The sequence below is a fragment of the Psittacula echo genome (genome assembly GCF_963264785.1).
Source record: "Psittacula echo genome assembly, chromosome: 2".
In the NCBI taxonomy this organism is placed as follows: Eukaryota; Metazoa; Chordata; class Aves; order Psittaciformes; family Psittacidae; genus Psittacula; species Psittacula echo.
The window spans coordinates 55,715,492-55,731,220 of NC_137737.1; the positions used below are offsets into that span (position 1 = coordinate 55,715,492).

At 45.3% G+C, this 15,729-nt stretch overlaps 1 protein-coding gene across 1 annotated transcript in view; it reads left to right on the forward strand.

Moving 5' to 3' along the window:
- Positions 1-4,058: 4,058 nt before the first annotated feature.
- PLCD1 (phospholipase C delta 1) overlaps positions 4,059-15,729 on the forward strand; it is a gene marked incomplete at both ends in the record, with an annotated part of 44,945 nt that continues 33,274 nt past the window's right edge. Inside the window, 2 exons of the mRNA XM_080610763.1 lie at positions 4,059-4,158; positions 8,914-9,078. Of these exons, the coding sequence (XP_080466889.1) occupies positions 4,059-4,158; positions 8,914-9,078 (265 nt within the window). The remainder of the gene's footprint in view (positions 4,159-8,913; positions 9,079-15,729) is intronic.

Below are 15,729 nucleotides of genomic sequence, written 5' to 3' on the forward strand. Positions count from 1 at the left end.
GAGAGGGAAAGGTAGGGCAGGTTGGACCCTGCAGACATGGGTCTTGCTATCCTGTTCTTCTGGCAGGGTTTCATCTTGGTGACAACTAGCCATTGCTGGGACCACACTGATTCCAGGCACAGGCCTGCCAAGGAGCTGATATAAAAGCCAGGTTGGATATAATTGTAGGGTGGTGACAGATGATGAAAGGGGCATCTGCAGAGGCACTTCACAGGTAATATCAGTGATTTGCAAAAGCACTGCAGAAACCAGCTAAATCCCTGTCACTTGGTGAGTTTTCTGCTTTTCCAAACAGCAGCTGCTGCCCAGTGCTGCAGCTGGTTGTGCTCATTGCCAAGCAGCTGCTGCACTAACAATATTCCTCATACTAAGTGTGCAAAAGTAATCCTCAGACTTTAGTTACCGTCAGGAACTTCAGCTTCTGAGTGTTCCATCACCCTAACAAGTGATAAAAGGTTGTCATGTTACTATGCGTCAGCTGAACTACAGCTTTTCCAAACTCTCATTGGTTCTGAGTTCACCTGGACTGAATGTTCTCATGTTTGCTGGGGCCAAGGAATGTGTAGGGGCAGACATTGCAGTTCGTTAATGAGCAGTGACACTCTGACTGTGCTATTACTCTTATTAAAATAATTCTATTGAATTTCACTGGGAGGCAGCCTGGGAGGGAAGATGAAATTAAAGTGTTTCTTCAAAGAATGGCGTAATATAAAATAGACCTAATTTTTTCTTCTGGGCAGCAAATACAGAGCAAGGGCACAACCTTTTGCCTCTTTAGTGGGAAAATCTCTCCTTAGCATGACATTTGTTATTTGTCATGTAACTGCCATGAGCATTAGCAGTAATAATAAATAATTTACATCATGTGCGTGATGCAATGGGGAAGTGGTGAGGTCATCACCAGCACAGGTGTTTTCATTCCAGGCCCAAATTATCACAAGTCTGGGCAAATCAGTAGCTGACTTTTGTCATGTCACTTGTGTCAGTGTGGCGTAAAGAGACTATGATCAGCATTAGGGTTGCACCAATTTTGGTATTGCCCAAACATGGTGGTGGAGAGAGAACAAGTCCAGCCCCAATGAGCTCAAAACCAACCTGCTTCTTCCTGTCTGAAGTGGTAATAGTGTTTCCTTAGCTCCTTTAGATAAGCATGTAATGGGGATTAAATAATTTTGGAAAAGTGTCTGAAGAGCAGCCTGTGCATTAATAGTTTTCTCACATAGCCCGTTTCCTACCAGACTCTACAGCCTTTCTATCTCAAGGTGTCTGTTTCCTGGATATTAAAGCTAACTTTGTGACCACATTCTGACATCCTCGTTCACATCGATTTCCATTTGCTCAGTGAGTAATCCAGCTGGAATTGATAGGATAATTAGCACAGCCCCAATCCTGGGCATGGGGACATGAATAACTTCCCTCATGTGACTAGTGCCATTTATTTCGGTCATGTGGCTAAAATTGCATGCTTGAGTGTTTGCAGGCTTCAGACCCAGTCAGGTGTTGCCTGCAGTGAGTAAGGGCTAGAGAATTTTTCCCTAAGCCATTTGCAGGAATCACTTCCTCCAGTGCCGGAGCATGGCACAGCAACATGTAACACCAAAAAACAATGCCATGTAACCGACAGTGTCACATTTACCCCTCAGGCTTTGTCTGCAGGATGTGACATTGTCTTTAAATGACCTCAGGACCACAACATATCTAGTCCTGTTGTTTCCCAAAGGAAGACACTTCTGCTCCAATGAATTCGTCTTCATTTTAAAAACAAACTGATTTTAAGTGCCTTAAATCTCTGAAGCACTCACCAACACACACACTGCTGTTCCGTAGAAAGTGTTCAAACTCAGTGACTGCCGATCTTGTGCTTTGTGTGTTCAAGCTTCAGGGATAAGTGCAGTAAGATGTTCTTTGAGAGCCTAGAAAGCTCTGAGCAGTGCTGTTGCTGGCACTGCTTATTAGGAATTAATGAGAAAATGAAGCGGAGTGGCTCTGTGTGCTCCCAAATTGATCCCTATGGAACTCTGGCTGCTGTTGGACATCAGCTGATGCACAGAAGCAAATTGAGTTGCTAAGGCAAGTATGGGAGAGAGCTGTCATCCTCACTGCTTTAATTGGATCAGTCTCTCCAGTACAATGTGAAATATGGGAAGTGCTGAGAGACTGCTAGCTAATAAATATCATTAGCCGTTACATCATGGTGCCCACCTCCTAGCCGTGGCAAAAGCAAAGCTCCCAGGGGAGCACTACAGAGATTATGGCTCTGACATCCAGCCCCTATATATATATATATGCAGGGATCTCAGAAAAGGCTGGAGGTGTTTCCTCAAACACCTGCTGACTGTCTGGCTAACATGCTCAGAAATATCTCATCCAGAAAGCACCTTCATTCTTCTGTGCTGTCTATGATTTGTAGTTGCTGTGTGTAAATAAAGCGTTATTAGTTGTACTGCTGTTCAAGGACATATGATGGCTCTGTCTTGTCCTCAGAGAGTTTCTTATGTGTGGCATATGGCAGTGATTAATGACTCTTATCCTGACCTTGTGCTGGTCAGATATACCAGTCCTTGGTGTTTACTTGTGAGCATGGATAGACCTTCCTTCAAAATGCAGAGGAAGAAGGGGAAGATGGACAGATCACCAGAGATGAGATGATAGAGAATGTTTCTAAAACCTCTGTTGAATATGATGGGGGTGGTGATGAAAATGCTGGTGATGGAAAGCCTTAAATTATGTCCCCAGCAGAAATGGTTGCATGTGGTTTGCTGTCAAGTTTCTTGGGCATATGCTGGTTCTTCAGTAAGAGACATTCACCCCAACTTCATTCCATTTCCCGCAGTATCTTCACCCTTGGCTTGCCTGGCAGGGCAGCAGCTAGCAAAGGCAATGACAAAATCCCACAATCTGTGATAAGATCTGTAAACTTGCCTAAGATGGAACAACTTAGTAAGTATAGCTGCTGTATTTCACCACGGAAGTGATCATGGCTAGGGAAGAGATGGGTTTTAGTCCCAGCCATTGCCGGGACAATGGGCAGTGGTCATGAGTTTCAGCAAAGGAAATTTATACTGGTCATAACGAACTAATTCTTCACTAAGGATATTTAAGCTCTTGAACTGGGATTTAGATTGGCTGTGGAGTCTCCATCTTTAGAGATATCCAAAACTCACCTGGACAAGGCTATGAGCAACCTGATGTACCTTTGAAGGTGACTCCACTTTGAGTGGGTGATTAGGTGAAATAGAGAGCTCCAGAGGTCCATTCCAACCTGAATTATTCTCTGATTCTGTGCAATCAGTGACTTGTTGAATCACTGATGGGGGCTTGTTCCTGTACCAGACTCCAGGATAACTTTGAATTACAAGAATAAAGCCAGAGCTATGCAGAAATGCAGGGTGACTCACCCAAATCATACAGGAAATCGGTGGCAGAGAAGACACTATCCAGAGTCTTAGGAAAATGCTCTTCTCTAGGTGGAAAAAGAAGAGCATTAAAGCACAGTTTCCAAGAAGCTATTGGGCTGTGTCTGCCCTGGCTAAAAGGTGTTTTTAGCTTCCTTTTCATTGCCTGTCAGCGGGAACAGCAGGCAGCAGCTCTGCACGGAAGAAAAAGGGTGGAGCCAAGCTCCCTCTGATCCAAGCATTTGTGGGCAGGCTAAGCTGACGAGCCCTAGGCACTGATTAGCAGCCACAAGCAATATCTGGGACTCCTCCAGCTCCTGGAAGTGATGTCTAAAAACCCACTGGCATATGGCTGTAGGAAAACTTGTTCCTTCTACCTGGGCAGGGGCTGGCAGGCGCCTCGGTGTGATTTTGCATCCAGCGTGTGCTGGTGAGCAAAGCGGGAGGAGAGACTTCCCACGGTCCCACCCCCAGCTGGACTCTGCCCTCCCCTGCCTTCCTCTGATTCTCTCCCGTTGCTGCCTCATTCCGCACCCTCCTTGGAGCCCCGTTTGACATCGCGCACGCTGCAGGCTCCTGGATGAGCAGCGATCCCCGCAGGGGTGGCGTGGCCCCCCGTCCTTCTCGACGCGCGACGCCTCTCCCTGGCATCCACACTGGATCATGCAGTGCTTTCGAAGGCAGCCCAAGCGCAGCGTGTCCCAGGAAAACATCCTGCGGGAGCAGAGCCGTAGAGTGGCCGCACTGAATGGCATGAGGCTGGGTAAGGGACAAGTTGGCCAGACCCTTGGCACTTCCACACGCTGGCTGCCGCTTCATTTCTGCCTCTTTTCACTGCGCAGAGGCAGTGCTCCACCCTAAAGGCAACTCCATGGTTATTTTTAAAGTCCAGAGGTTTCTTTTCCTTTCCTTTGCCTGTAACCACCCACCAGATGTGTAAACCACTTCGTTTGAGGCATCAAAGTGGGACTTCTTTGGCAAAGGGTCGGTTTCCAAATCTCTTGCTGGGCTTTTTGAATTGTCGCTTGTTGAGGGTGTTTGGGGAAGGCAGTGCCCTTTTCCTGCCTGATTTTAGGACTTCTCAGTGGTGTATTGCCAGTTGCCATAAGAGCCTGAGGAACCACTCAGAGGTCTGCATTTGCCAGACGAAAAGAAAGAGTAAACCCAGGGAGTTTTGTAACTTCTGTGGCTGGCTATGAACTCCTTGCTGGTTCCTGCTCTCTGGAGAGACAGCCCGAGTGGATACGAGTCCCTTGATTTCCATGGCTACAGAGGGCAGATGGAAATGGAAAATCGTCATTTACCCACCTGAGTTCTTTGGATTTTATTGGAAAGGATTTCTGCCCTTTTAAGCTGGCAAACTTGGCTTATGCCTGTTTTTAAACCAGGTGGGAGAGGGAGAGCAGACAGGAGGCGGCTTGTTTTGTAGCAGTTGTAATTAATGTATTTATGTCAGATCAGCAGCTTTGCAAGTGAGCAATGCAGAAATACAGATTATCACTATATTATATGGCATCATTCTACCTATCTCCTTAGTGAACTCAAGCCTGGTTTCCTCCATGACAGCTATTGTTTTATTGTGTTTCCTGCTTGCTGTAAACCTGAGACAGATAAGACAAAGGTCAATATTTTTGATGTCTTAGTGTCTAAAGCGTCATAGTGCAGTTTATTAACTTCATGGTTATTGCAGTGCCGTGTTTGCTTGAGGCATTCCTACCTTTGCCAGACATGATTTTCACTCTGAACATTACTGCACACTAAATATATTCTGTTTTTAATGTGTGTGATTGATATATTGCGAGGAAAGGGGTCCTGACCCTTGGAAATTTTGCAGGCCAAATATGTATTTGGTATTTCACAGAGGATGCTAAGCAAGGCACAGTCCTGCCACATGTTTCAGGCAGGATTTGGACATCTATTTCAGTGCAGTGATTGTGCTTCTCATGCCTAATGTTGTTATACAGTTGGAAACCAATATCGTTATCCTGCTGCACAGTGTGTTTTAAATGACGTATGTGTGTGATGACTCTGGTTTCTTTCATACAAGTTTCCGTTGCTGTGAGATGGAGCTCTGGACTGCAAACGTCCTCAGCTCTATGGCTTTGTTAGGCACAAATTCTCAGGAGCTGGCTCAGGCATAAAACCTGAAATGAGGTTTCTGCTAGGAAAAGGTGGCTTTTTTCCTGGAAAATAATTCAAATGACCGACTGAGACTAATGACTGACTGGCACATCAGAGAACGTTTTTGGTTCTTGTATCAGCAAATCAGAGGGTCTTCTCCATCTATGGCCAAACAAAAATGCTGGTGCTTTGTAGGTAGGAATAGAGAAGCTAAGTGACTTACCCAAGGTCATTTAAAGGGTCTGTGGCAGTGCTTGGTCTGGGCATAGCAGGCAGGGCCCAAAACACTGGCCCTCTTTCCCAGCTGGTTTAGGTGCCTGAGCTTGAACTGCTGCTAGACAGACACAGAGCAGGCCTGGAATAGGCTGTGCCCACTTGGTTAAGGGGATGCCCCACCTTCCTCCAGGCCCACCATTGAGTGGTTCAGTCAGTACTTGGTGTTACCACTGGCAGAGCTCAGCTCTGTGTGTCTGCTCTCTGTCTGAAAGACCTCTCACATCAAGGTATGATGGAGCTGTTGGACATCCATAATTAGTCCTCTCACCCTTTCCTGGCCAAACCTGCTGTATCATAGAGACAAGCTTGTCTCCATCCCCTCCCTGGTTTCTCTCACTGCCCTCTGACTCAAGCTCCCGGCTTTGATCTTTGCCATACTCTCGCAATGCACCATCCGGGTTCATCTTTCCCTCCTGCTTTTGGGAGGTACAGTGTCCTCCTTTGCTGAGTCAGTTCACCTGGCCTGCTCCTCAGGCACAGTGGCCAAGGATGAGTGTGAGGACTGCTCCCAACCCATAGTTAGGTCCTCTGAAGAGGAAGGGGAGTTCTGACCCACACTAATGCACTGCCTGGGCTGTGCTGGTGAGCAGGATGAAGGGCTCTGAGCTCCAGCTTGTATCTGACCTCTGTGAATCAAGCCTGGAAGAGAGAAGTCTGCCCTTGACCACTGCATGTGCCCATCCAGATTTGCCTGTATTACATTGGTGCAGCTCTTCGAGATGTCCAGGTAGCATGAGGCGTTACACATGCTGCATGTGGCGTCTGTGTAACGAGCCATGCCCCATTTCACAGGGATTTCTCATTACACACTTAGGCACATAGATACCCAAGGGAATTGGTGATTTTCCTGCTTTCCTCTTCATGTCACCCTAGGATGGCATGTCTTTCTCCTAGTCCCATAATCATGCCTCACATGGTTGGGATCTGAAGAAGGAGAAGGAATGATGCTGGGAGCCAGAACAGGAATGTTGTGGGTGATAGAAGGAAGAAGTATGTTTCCTGCCCAGGAACCTTGAGGGGTACCACAGTGCTGTTAGTGAAGCCTGTCTATGGTATCTTCTCTGCACTTGGAAGACCTTTGCTGTGCAAAGGAAGACTTAACACCACAACTCAGGAGACGAAAAACACGTGAAGCTGTTGTGGTGTCTGCCCTTCTGCTAGATGGTCTTGGCCTCTTGTCAACCCCTGAGCATGCTTGAACCTCAGCAAACCCAGAAGGGTGTCCCAAGTCCCATAGCTGGGATCAGTCTTTCACCCTTCTGTGCTTTGCAAGATACAGCTTTTTTCTTCTCTTGATGAGTTTCTTTCTGAGGTTTCCAGAGGAGGAAGCATTCAAATTCTCCTCTTGGGAACCTTCAGACCAAATAAGAGCTAGAGGCCCAAGGGATGCTGTAGCATGGGAAGACAATTAATTAATGAGATAGATAGCTAATTGAAGGTAGAGGAAAGAGAGGCCACAGATGCCTTTTCAGGATTTCCAGCTCCCACTGTGTCACTTTCAACTCTGGATGCCTCAGCCAGCTCTGACCTGGGCGTGCTCCTTGGCATCTGCAAAACCAGTAAAATGGTGTGAACGGCTCACTGAGTGGACACTGGACATCTCTAATATTTATATCCTATGGAGACATCAGGCTTTCTTTGGCAATCAGAAATGATCTTTAGGTCAATATCTTTAGGTCGATGTATCCCAGTTACAAACTCATGGTGTTGCTTTTTGTTGCTGCCCCCATGACCCACCTTGGTGCTCTGCAGGACCTGGCACTTCACTTTGCTGTATGAATTGTCAGGAATCTGGGGATTTGGCAACTTGGTTCTCATGCTGGATTTTGCTTTTCAAGCAGGCCTGAACTGATGTTTGGTAGTTTATTGCCTTGCCCTGTTTAACAAACAACAAACCAAGTGTCATAGGGGAATGCCACACTGCAATTTGAATGTTACTGCGTAGATCAGTTAACTTGGATTTCTGCTTCGTGAGACGCTGTGTTATGTTATGTGGCATTGGAATATTTCCCATGATGTGTCAGCTGGCTGCAAGAGGCCAAGTGGCTATCTGCATTGTCAAGGCAAATTTAACAAAACCCCCATTAGTTGGGATGTGCTTGATCAGTACTACAGAGTTAAGTGCTGTTTCACCAGCTTTGAACCGCCTTTCATGCAATGTCAGAGAGATGCAAGGTGCCTATTACAGAAAGCCAAGGAAGTGTTTCTCATGTTTTATGTTCTAACCCTCCCCAGCCCACACATTCCAGATCTGTAATTAATGGTTTGTTTGAGGGGCAGATTGTCCAAGGTGTTTATGTATGTGAAACCTGTTTAGGAATGTGTATGTTGCTGTGACATTCAAAATGTTTAGAAAACCCAATCTATATTTTCAAAGTCTCAGCAGATGCCTGTTGCTTCTCTAGATGCCTAAATGCCTTTCTGAATCTAGGCTGTGAAATCTGAAGTTCATGGAACCAGTAGGTCTGGTTATTATCACTCGGCATTGTGGTGGCCTAGTAGTGTAAGAGAGATAAAAGTTCACTCAGATACTAGCTGGGAAATTAGGGGAACATGGTTGCTACCTTACTGATGTGATGCTGTCTCTCACCAAACTTACCTGTGTATGTCCTGAGCTTCATGACACTATCTTCAAAATCCCCATGTGGATAGGGGGACTGCTTGCCAGAGAAGGGAGATATCTTTGTGTATTCCTGTTTCCACAAAGGAAATCTGTTGCAGAATGGATTTGAAATCACTTGAAAGTTCCTGACAGTTCTCCAATTAAAAGTTATACAACTTTCTTTTGCCTGCTTTTACTGTTACGTTGTTGGTTTTGTTGTAGGTTTTGCGTCTGAACATTAGACTGTGTTTGCTGGGAAGAAGGTATGTTTGTAAAGCACTTAAGAATTATGGTACAAAAGTCTTTGGACTCAAATCTAAGAAATCTACAAGGCTCCAGCCTCTTGTGAGCATAAAGTATGGTGTGACAGATTCCTGGGTCTCCCTGCTCTGTAGTCCTCCCTGGACCTGGCTGCACTGTAGTGCTCTGTCTATGTCTGTAATGTCCTGTGGAAGGGAAAACCCTATAAGCATAATTTCTTGAGTTGAATATTACAACCATACAACTATTTCTCTGCAGGGCTGAAAGATGACAAGGATCTGAAGTTTCTCCTGAAAGGCAGCCAGCTGCTAAAAGTGAAGTCAGGCTCTTGGAGAAAGGAGCGGTTTTATAAGCTCCAGGAGGACTGCAAAACCATATGGCAGGAATCAAAGAAGATGCTGAGGTCTCCAGAGTCACAGATCTGTAAGTAAAGTTTGCTTCATCATAGGCATGGGGTTCTGTGGGCAGACATGCTTGAAGTGAACCAGGACCATTATGCTTGCAGTGTGGAGCAATGAGCCCAGATCCTTCATACCTCCAGTAACACACAAACCACGTGATGCTGTCAGCTCCGGAGACAGCTGGGAGGAATCTGCCATGTCAGGAATGGCCACATTTCCCAAGCTCATGAGCTACTGCCTAAAATCATTGTGGGGTAGGCCATGCTGGTCTCAGCAGCCTTGCCTGGCTCGTTTCCTCCCCAAAGCAAGAGTTCAGGTTACTCAGGTGCCTGAGACCTCATGTGTGATACATGGCTTGGGCATCTGCGGTGTGGTATGGTGTGCTTGGGCTGCTGGTCAGGGTTATGCCAGGACACTTCTTTTCCACCTGCATTCCCTCAGAAAACTGGTATTTAAGCCTTACAAGGAACCACAGAGATGTGGAGATCCAAGGGTTGTCAGGAGATATCTCTGTGAAGGAAGGCCTGTTCTCATCCTTACATTGGAAACTAAGAATCTGCCCTGTTTTTTAAAGTTCAGCTACAGCAGTCACCATTTACGAACACAGAGTAAACCATTCTGTGCCAGCATCACCCAGCTTGGGGCCATAATTGGGAGCACGAGTCCAACTGTGTGATCAAAATGGGATTGGGCAGGGTGTATTTAGATCTGTTTATGTTTGGTTTTATTTCTCATCCAGTGTTTTTCTGACAGATTTCTCTGTCATTGATCATAGACTTGTAAAGCCAGGAGGTAACTTAATAAAGTGGAATGTATTTTAAGGCATGATGAAATGTCGAACACACTGCCCATGTTATTTACACAATCTTTCTGATAACAGTCATAATTAAATAAATGAAGGGTGGGTCTTCCAAATTACCCCCTCCCACAAGCAGTGATAAGATTTTCAGCAGGAGTAAGGTAGCAGGGCAAAATATGTTTGGTTTATCACCCTGACAGCTACACTCCTCTCACATGACCTTGAGCACCTCATTTAATCTCTTTGTGCATTCTTCCCCAGACATTTCCTTTTTCTTCTGCTATCTAGCTGTAAAAGGCTTTGGATTGGAGGCTGTCCCTTACTGTTTGTTTGCATGCTTAGCATGGCAGGGTCCTGAGCTCAACTAGGCTGTTTAGGTACCAACACAATAAAAACGCAGCACATAGAGGCCTTAGTGAATGTTTGCTCCCTTGGAGTGCCTGCTCTGTTGAGCTCTGTCCCATATAATAGCAAAGTCTTTTCCCAGAGAATGTCTTGGATGGGGCTTGGAGCAACCTGGTCTAGTGGAAGGTGTCCCTGCCTGTGGCAGGGAACTGGATGAGCTTTAAGGTTCCTTCCAACCCAAACCATGATTCTATGAAAACAAATAAGGATGTGAGTTGAGAAGAATGACTTTCAGAGCTTTCTTTCTTTAGACAGCAGTTTCCAAATGATGGGGACTGAGAGCACCTCCAGCCTGACCCCACCTGGTCCTCTGAAGTAAATGGGAGTGGGTCCTTATGATGTGGCTCCAGGGACCTTGATGTCTGGTTGGAGAAGCTGTGGTTGAACCCATTGCCTCTGGGGAAGTGGCACAGAGAGCTGGCATAACTGTGATTTTTTTTATATACTGAGCTGTAATAAGAGCCCTGCATCAAGATCAGATCCTTTGAGCTGAGTGTTGAGCAAAGGTGGGGAGTGTGTCTGTGTGGGTATACATTTACAGTTCTCAAGATATACTTTGCTACCTGAGCACAACCAAAGTTGCCACACTGCTGGAGGTGGAGGCAGTGCCACTGCGGGAAGGAGATCTTGCTATGACCTGGGAGTATCCTCAGTGCAAAGTGAAGATGGAGGAATACTGCCTGCTGACGCACACCCACACAAATGCTCCATAATGTCTTCATGCATGCACACCTTTTCGCAGATGATTCTTTTCTTTGTCATCAGAATAGCAGGAAAGGAGACAAGGCAGTCGAAGCAGAGTTTGTCCTAGCTATGCTGAAAAAGCAAGCTCTGGCAGCGCTCTGGCCAGACTGGCTTTGCACTGCTACTCCCAGTTGATTGCAAGAGAATGTCTGGTGTCAGGCTGATCTACCAGTGTTCGGAGGCAGGCTCTGTCCTACTTGGGAGGAGTGAAGCTGTTCCTGTGGAGCAAGCTTTCAGGAGGGTTGGAGGCCCACCTTGGGGCTGCTTTCAGCAGGTGCTCTGGAGGCACCTCAAACTGGAAGTCAACAAGAGAGATGAATACTGACTGCCCAGTCCCATGCCATAACCCCAAGGACATCCATTTTCCCATGCCTTGCTCCTCTCTTCGTCTTCTGAGACCTTCCATTCCCAAGTTTTCAGAGTGATTGCTGGGTTTGAGTTTCTTGAGCTTTTAACTTCACCAGGCTGCTTTGGGTTTATGTATAGAGGGGATTATCCCTGGTCAGTGTCATCTGCAGGCTTTATCACTACAGCTGCCACCTTATTTGGTCCAGTGTGTGAAGGTGGTCAAATCAGAGGAAGAGTGCAGGTTCATGATTTGATATTCAAAATCAGGGACTTCAATGAGAGTTTCTCCAGCCGGTCACCCTTCCTTGTTAACAGACAGTAACTTTGCCTTCCAGTTTAAAGCCTTCCTAGAACTGCAGATAAGCTGCCCTTTTTTAGGGAGGAAAAAGAATGAGCAAAATGGAAACTGGAAGGTTTTAGCAGCAGGTCTAATCTTATCTGCAGCATTGCTGACAGCAAGCAGATGGAGACACCTCAGAGGAGAAAAGTCTGGGAAGGGTAAGGGTTATGTTCTTGTTTGGACAGTTTCCTGTTATTCCTGTTACTGTTCTTGTAATCATACAACAAAGCTATTTGTAAACCATCGTGTGGTGATGTCTAGTCGATAAAACTGGGGACCGCCAAAGTTAGACAGAGAAATCTCAGATGCTTGAAGTTAAAAAACCCCAGCATAGCAGGGTTGTCACAGGCACAGATGTTGCCTGGATTGGATACAGGGGTACGACCAGTACCTTCCTCTGTTGTCTTTATTTTAAACAACTAGAAATTTAGACTGGATGCTACCATGATAGCTGTGTTACCCAGGGCTTTTTTTTTTTTTAGAACCGTATTGTCACAGGGCTGTTTGGGGTATAGGCTGCCATTCCAATATCATTTCTATGCGCATAGAAAGTACATAATCCATTTTTTTCCCTTATTATCCATTATTTTTTGTAATGTTCCATTTAGGCCCAAGAAAAGAGCTTTTTCCAAAAACCCTTGAAGCATCTTAAATGTTCAGTTTTCCAACAAACACGTTATGCCCTGTGTGTACTCTCTGGCTTGCTCTAGCAGAAACATAGGAATGCTGGCATGAAGAACTACACGCAAGCACCTTTAAAAATCTGTTTTTTACCATGACCTGCTAAATCCTGTGTCTGAGCTGCATAACAGGTCCATAAGCACACTGCTGCTTTCTATTATCTTAAATGTAGCATAGAGCTACAGTTGGGGTGGATGCTCTCCTGTGAGGAAAGGCTGAGAATGTTGGGATTGTTCAGCCTGGAGAAGAGAAGACTCTGGGGAGATCTTAGAGCAGCTTCCAGTACTTAAAAGGGGCCTGTAAGAAAGACGGGGAGAAACTTTTTAGAGATGCCTGTTGCAATAGGACAGGGGGTGATGGTTTTAAACTAAAAGAGAGGAGATTCATGCTGGGTGTGAGGAAGAAATTCTTTACAATGAGGGTGGTAAAAACACTGGCAGTGGTTCCCAGAGAGGGTGGGTGCACCTGGAGACATTCAAGACCAGGCTGGATGTGGTTCTAGGCAACGTGATCTAGTTGGAGATGTCCTGCTCTTTGCAGGGGGGTTGGAACTAGATGACTTTTGCAGTTCCCTTCCAACCCAAACTATTCTATGATTTTTTGGCCTGTGAGGCCACACATGTGGCAGCTTTCTCCCTGGGCTGAGAAAACAGGGTTCAAGTGGCAGGATTAATAATTTTGGGGTGAAGAAAAGGTTTGTGTGACAGGGCTGGTAAACAGTTCAATTGGAACCAGTTCAGTCCTGAGCATCACTGTGGTGGGAGGGAGAAGACCCGAAGGGGGAAGAAGGGCTTGTATTGAAAGAGCAGCAGCTCGTCAGTAACGCTGTCTTGTTTAGCTATGGTCAAACATCAGATCTCGTCTGAGTGGAAAGAAGAACAAAAAGGCATGCGCTGCATTCAGTGAAATCTATTTTTGAAAGTCTTATACCAGCTGAAATCCCTAGTGTGAGCTCACTGAAGCCAGACTCAATTCCTTTAAAAACTGTCTGAACTTGGGGATTTGTAAGAATGGTTGAAACCTTCCAGTGAAACATCCTTTTGAGCTTTTGGTGGAGAAACAGAATATTCAAAGCCAGAAGGAAAAGACTAAATAAGTTATTTAGGTTTAGGGGTGCTACAATGGAGCCCCAGAGAAGCTGGTGTTTTACTACCTCCTGCTCTCTTTCTCTGCTGGAGGCTCAGGGAGATGACGTTTCCTATGGCAGCCATGAATGAGCTCCCACTGCACCAAGGGTGACTCACTGGGGGGTGAGTCGTTGAATCGCAAGCAGAGTAGTCAGGAAAGAAGTTTAGGAGATTTGGCTGAGATTTTTCAGTTTCAGGCCAAAAGCTTTACTTAAAAACTGTTGTTAAGTTTTGTTGTTAAGTATTGTTGTTTGGGGTTTTTCCCTGTATTTTGATTTGAAGAATCAGTTTTGGGAGCAATTTACAGAGGTGACCTAAATTACTTGTGCAACTGAGGGTTGCAAACGATGATTGGCATAAAGTCATGTGATTGTCATCATGTCATGCAAGTGATTTAAAGTAATGAAATCGATGTTTTGATCTAATAATTGATTATTAAAAATGCAGAGATTTTGCTCCATTTCCTCAGACTTCTGACCCAATTATAGGCTATTTTTATATGGTTTAAATATAGTTCAGAAGTTTTGTGTTTATAGCCTGTTACCACTGTTCAGCAGAAAATTTTTTCCTTTGTTTTTGAGTTCTTGTGAAAGTTAGGAATGCCCTTAAAATGTCATGCGATGAACATACTGTACCATTTTTGTGGAAGAATGAACAATTGTCTCCATTGAATTAATGCACTGAACTTGCTTGCAGAAGAACAGAAGGGACGTGATCTTGCTCTGTGCTTCTTGAGTTGAGAAGTGTGAAGTTTGACTTCTTCATGATAAATGCCTAAAGTCAATAGAAACTCTGAGCAACCTCTATACACACAGCAGGTAGTTGACTGCACTGACAGCTTCCTTCTGGAGCTGGATAGGCAGTTTCTTTAGGAATCATTGCTTCACGGTCAGACATGTATTTGTTCCTGGAAAAATATTTGCTGATGTGAATATGTTATGTAAGGCAGCCATCAGCTGTGAAAACAAAACCGTCTGTCTGTGGGTCTCATTAGTTTGTATCAAAATCACTCAACCCATAAAACAAGTCATTTCAAATGCAGAGCTGCCTGTTTCTTCGATTCAATTTTAAATCAGGCCACCACATGTGTCGCTGGGACAGTTTTCATCACAGGCAGTGTGCTGACAAATATTGACCTTATTCTCCATAGCATATGTTAAATACAAAGACAGAAGTGTTGAGAGCCTTAGATCCAAATTTAGCGGCACTGTAATGGCAGAAGTAGGAAATAGTTGTAGAAATAGTTTGCAGGGTCCTGGTTGTGATGTGTGGAAGGAATGTAAATAGAGATCACTCTATTTACACCAATGCCCCAAGCTGTGATGGGTAAACAGAAAGATTGGGTAAAGACCTTATATTAAAAGGTATTTCCAAACAACTTGTAAAATTACATGTGCATTATATCATTGGTTGTCAGCTGGTGACACACACCAGCAATGAGGGCTGACTGCTGTGCAGCAGATCTCAAGTTAAAACAACATGCTGAGCATGTCAGCAGAGGGGGAATGAAGAGAATGGATGAGGAATTAGCAGCTGGGACCTGCAGTAATTCACATGCAGGGAGATGAAAGAGTAGTGCGATCAGGACTAAGAAGGCACAGTGCAGTGGGACTCATGCTAAAGCCACCCTTGAATCAGCACATTAAAGCCCCCGCGGGGATGAGGGTGATGGATAGCCTTTAGTGTTCCTGGTCCAGGGGAGCTGACAGTGCTCCAGCTTGTGCTGATTACAAAGGTCCTGATCCCAACTGTGTTTGGCCATTAGCATCAGCCACCCGTGGTGAAACTGAAATCAACTAAACTGCTTTTTCTGGGGTGAAACCAAAGAGAGAAGCAGCATGGAGTGCCAGCTTGCCCTACGTGCTCAGTGTGTTGTGAAATCCATGTAGTCTCACTGCAGATATCCTGGCTGGCAGGGCAGTCCTGGGGTCAGGCAGCAGCTTTCATCTGTTCTTAACAAGATGCTAAGCCAGCCTGGCTGAACTGCAGCTGGTGAAGGTCTGCCCTCTCTGCAGACATGCAATATTGTGTGCAAGCTATTAACAGCTGAGTACATTTCTCATCTGCATTTCCTGACAGTAAATAGAAGTGACTCACTGAAACAATTAGAGCGGGGTGGAGTAATTCAACATGACTGAATGCCACATTGTAGAGATTACTTGTTAATAAGAGGCAAGAAGGATAAGGAAAGGAAGGGATCTGAGGAGTATTTCCCCCAGAGTGAAGAAA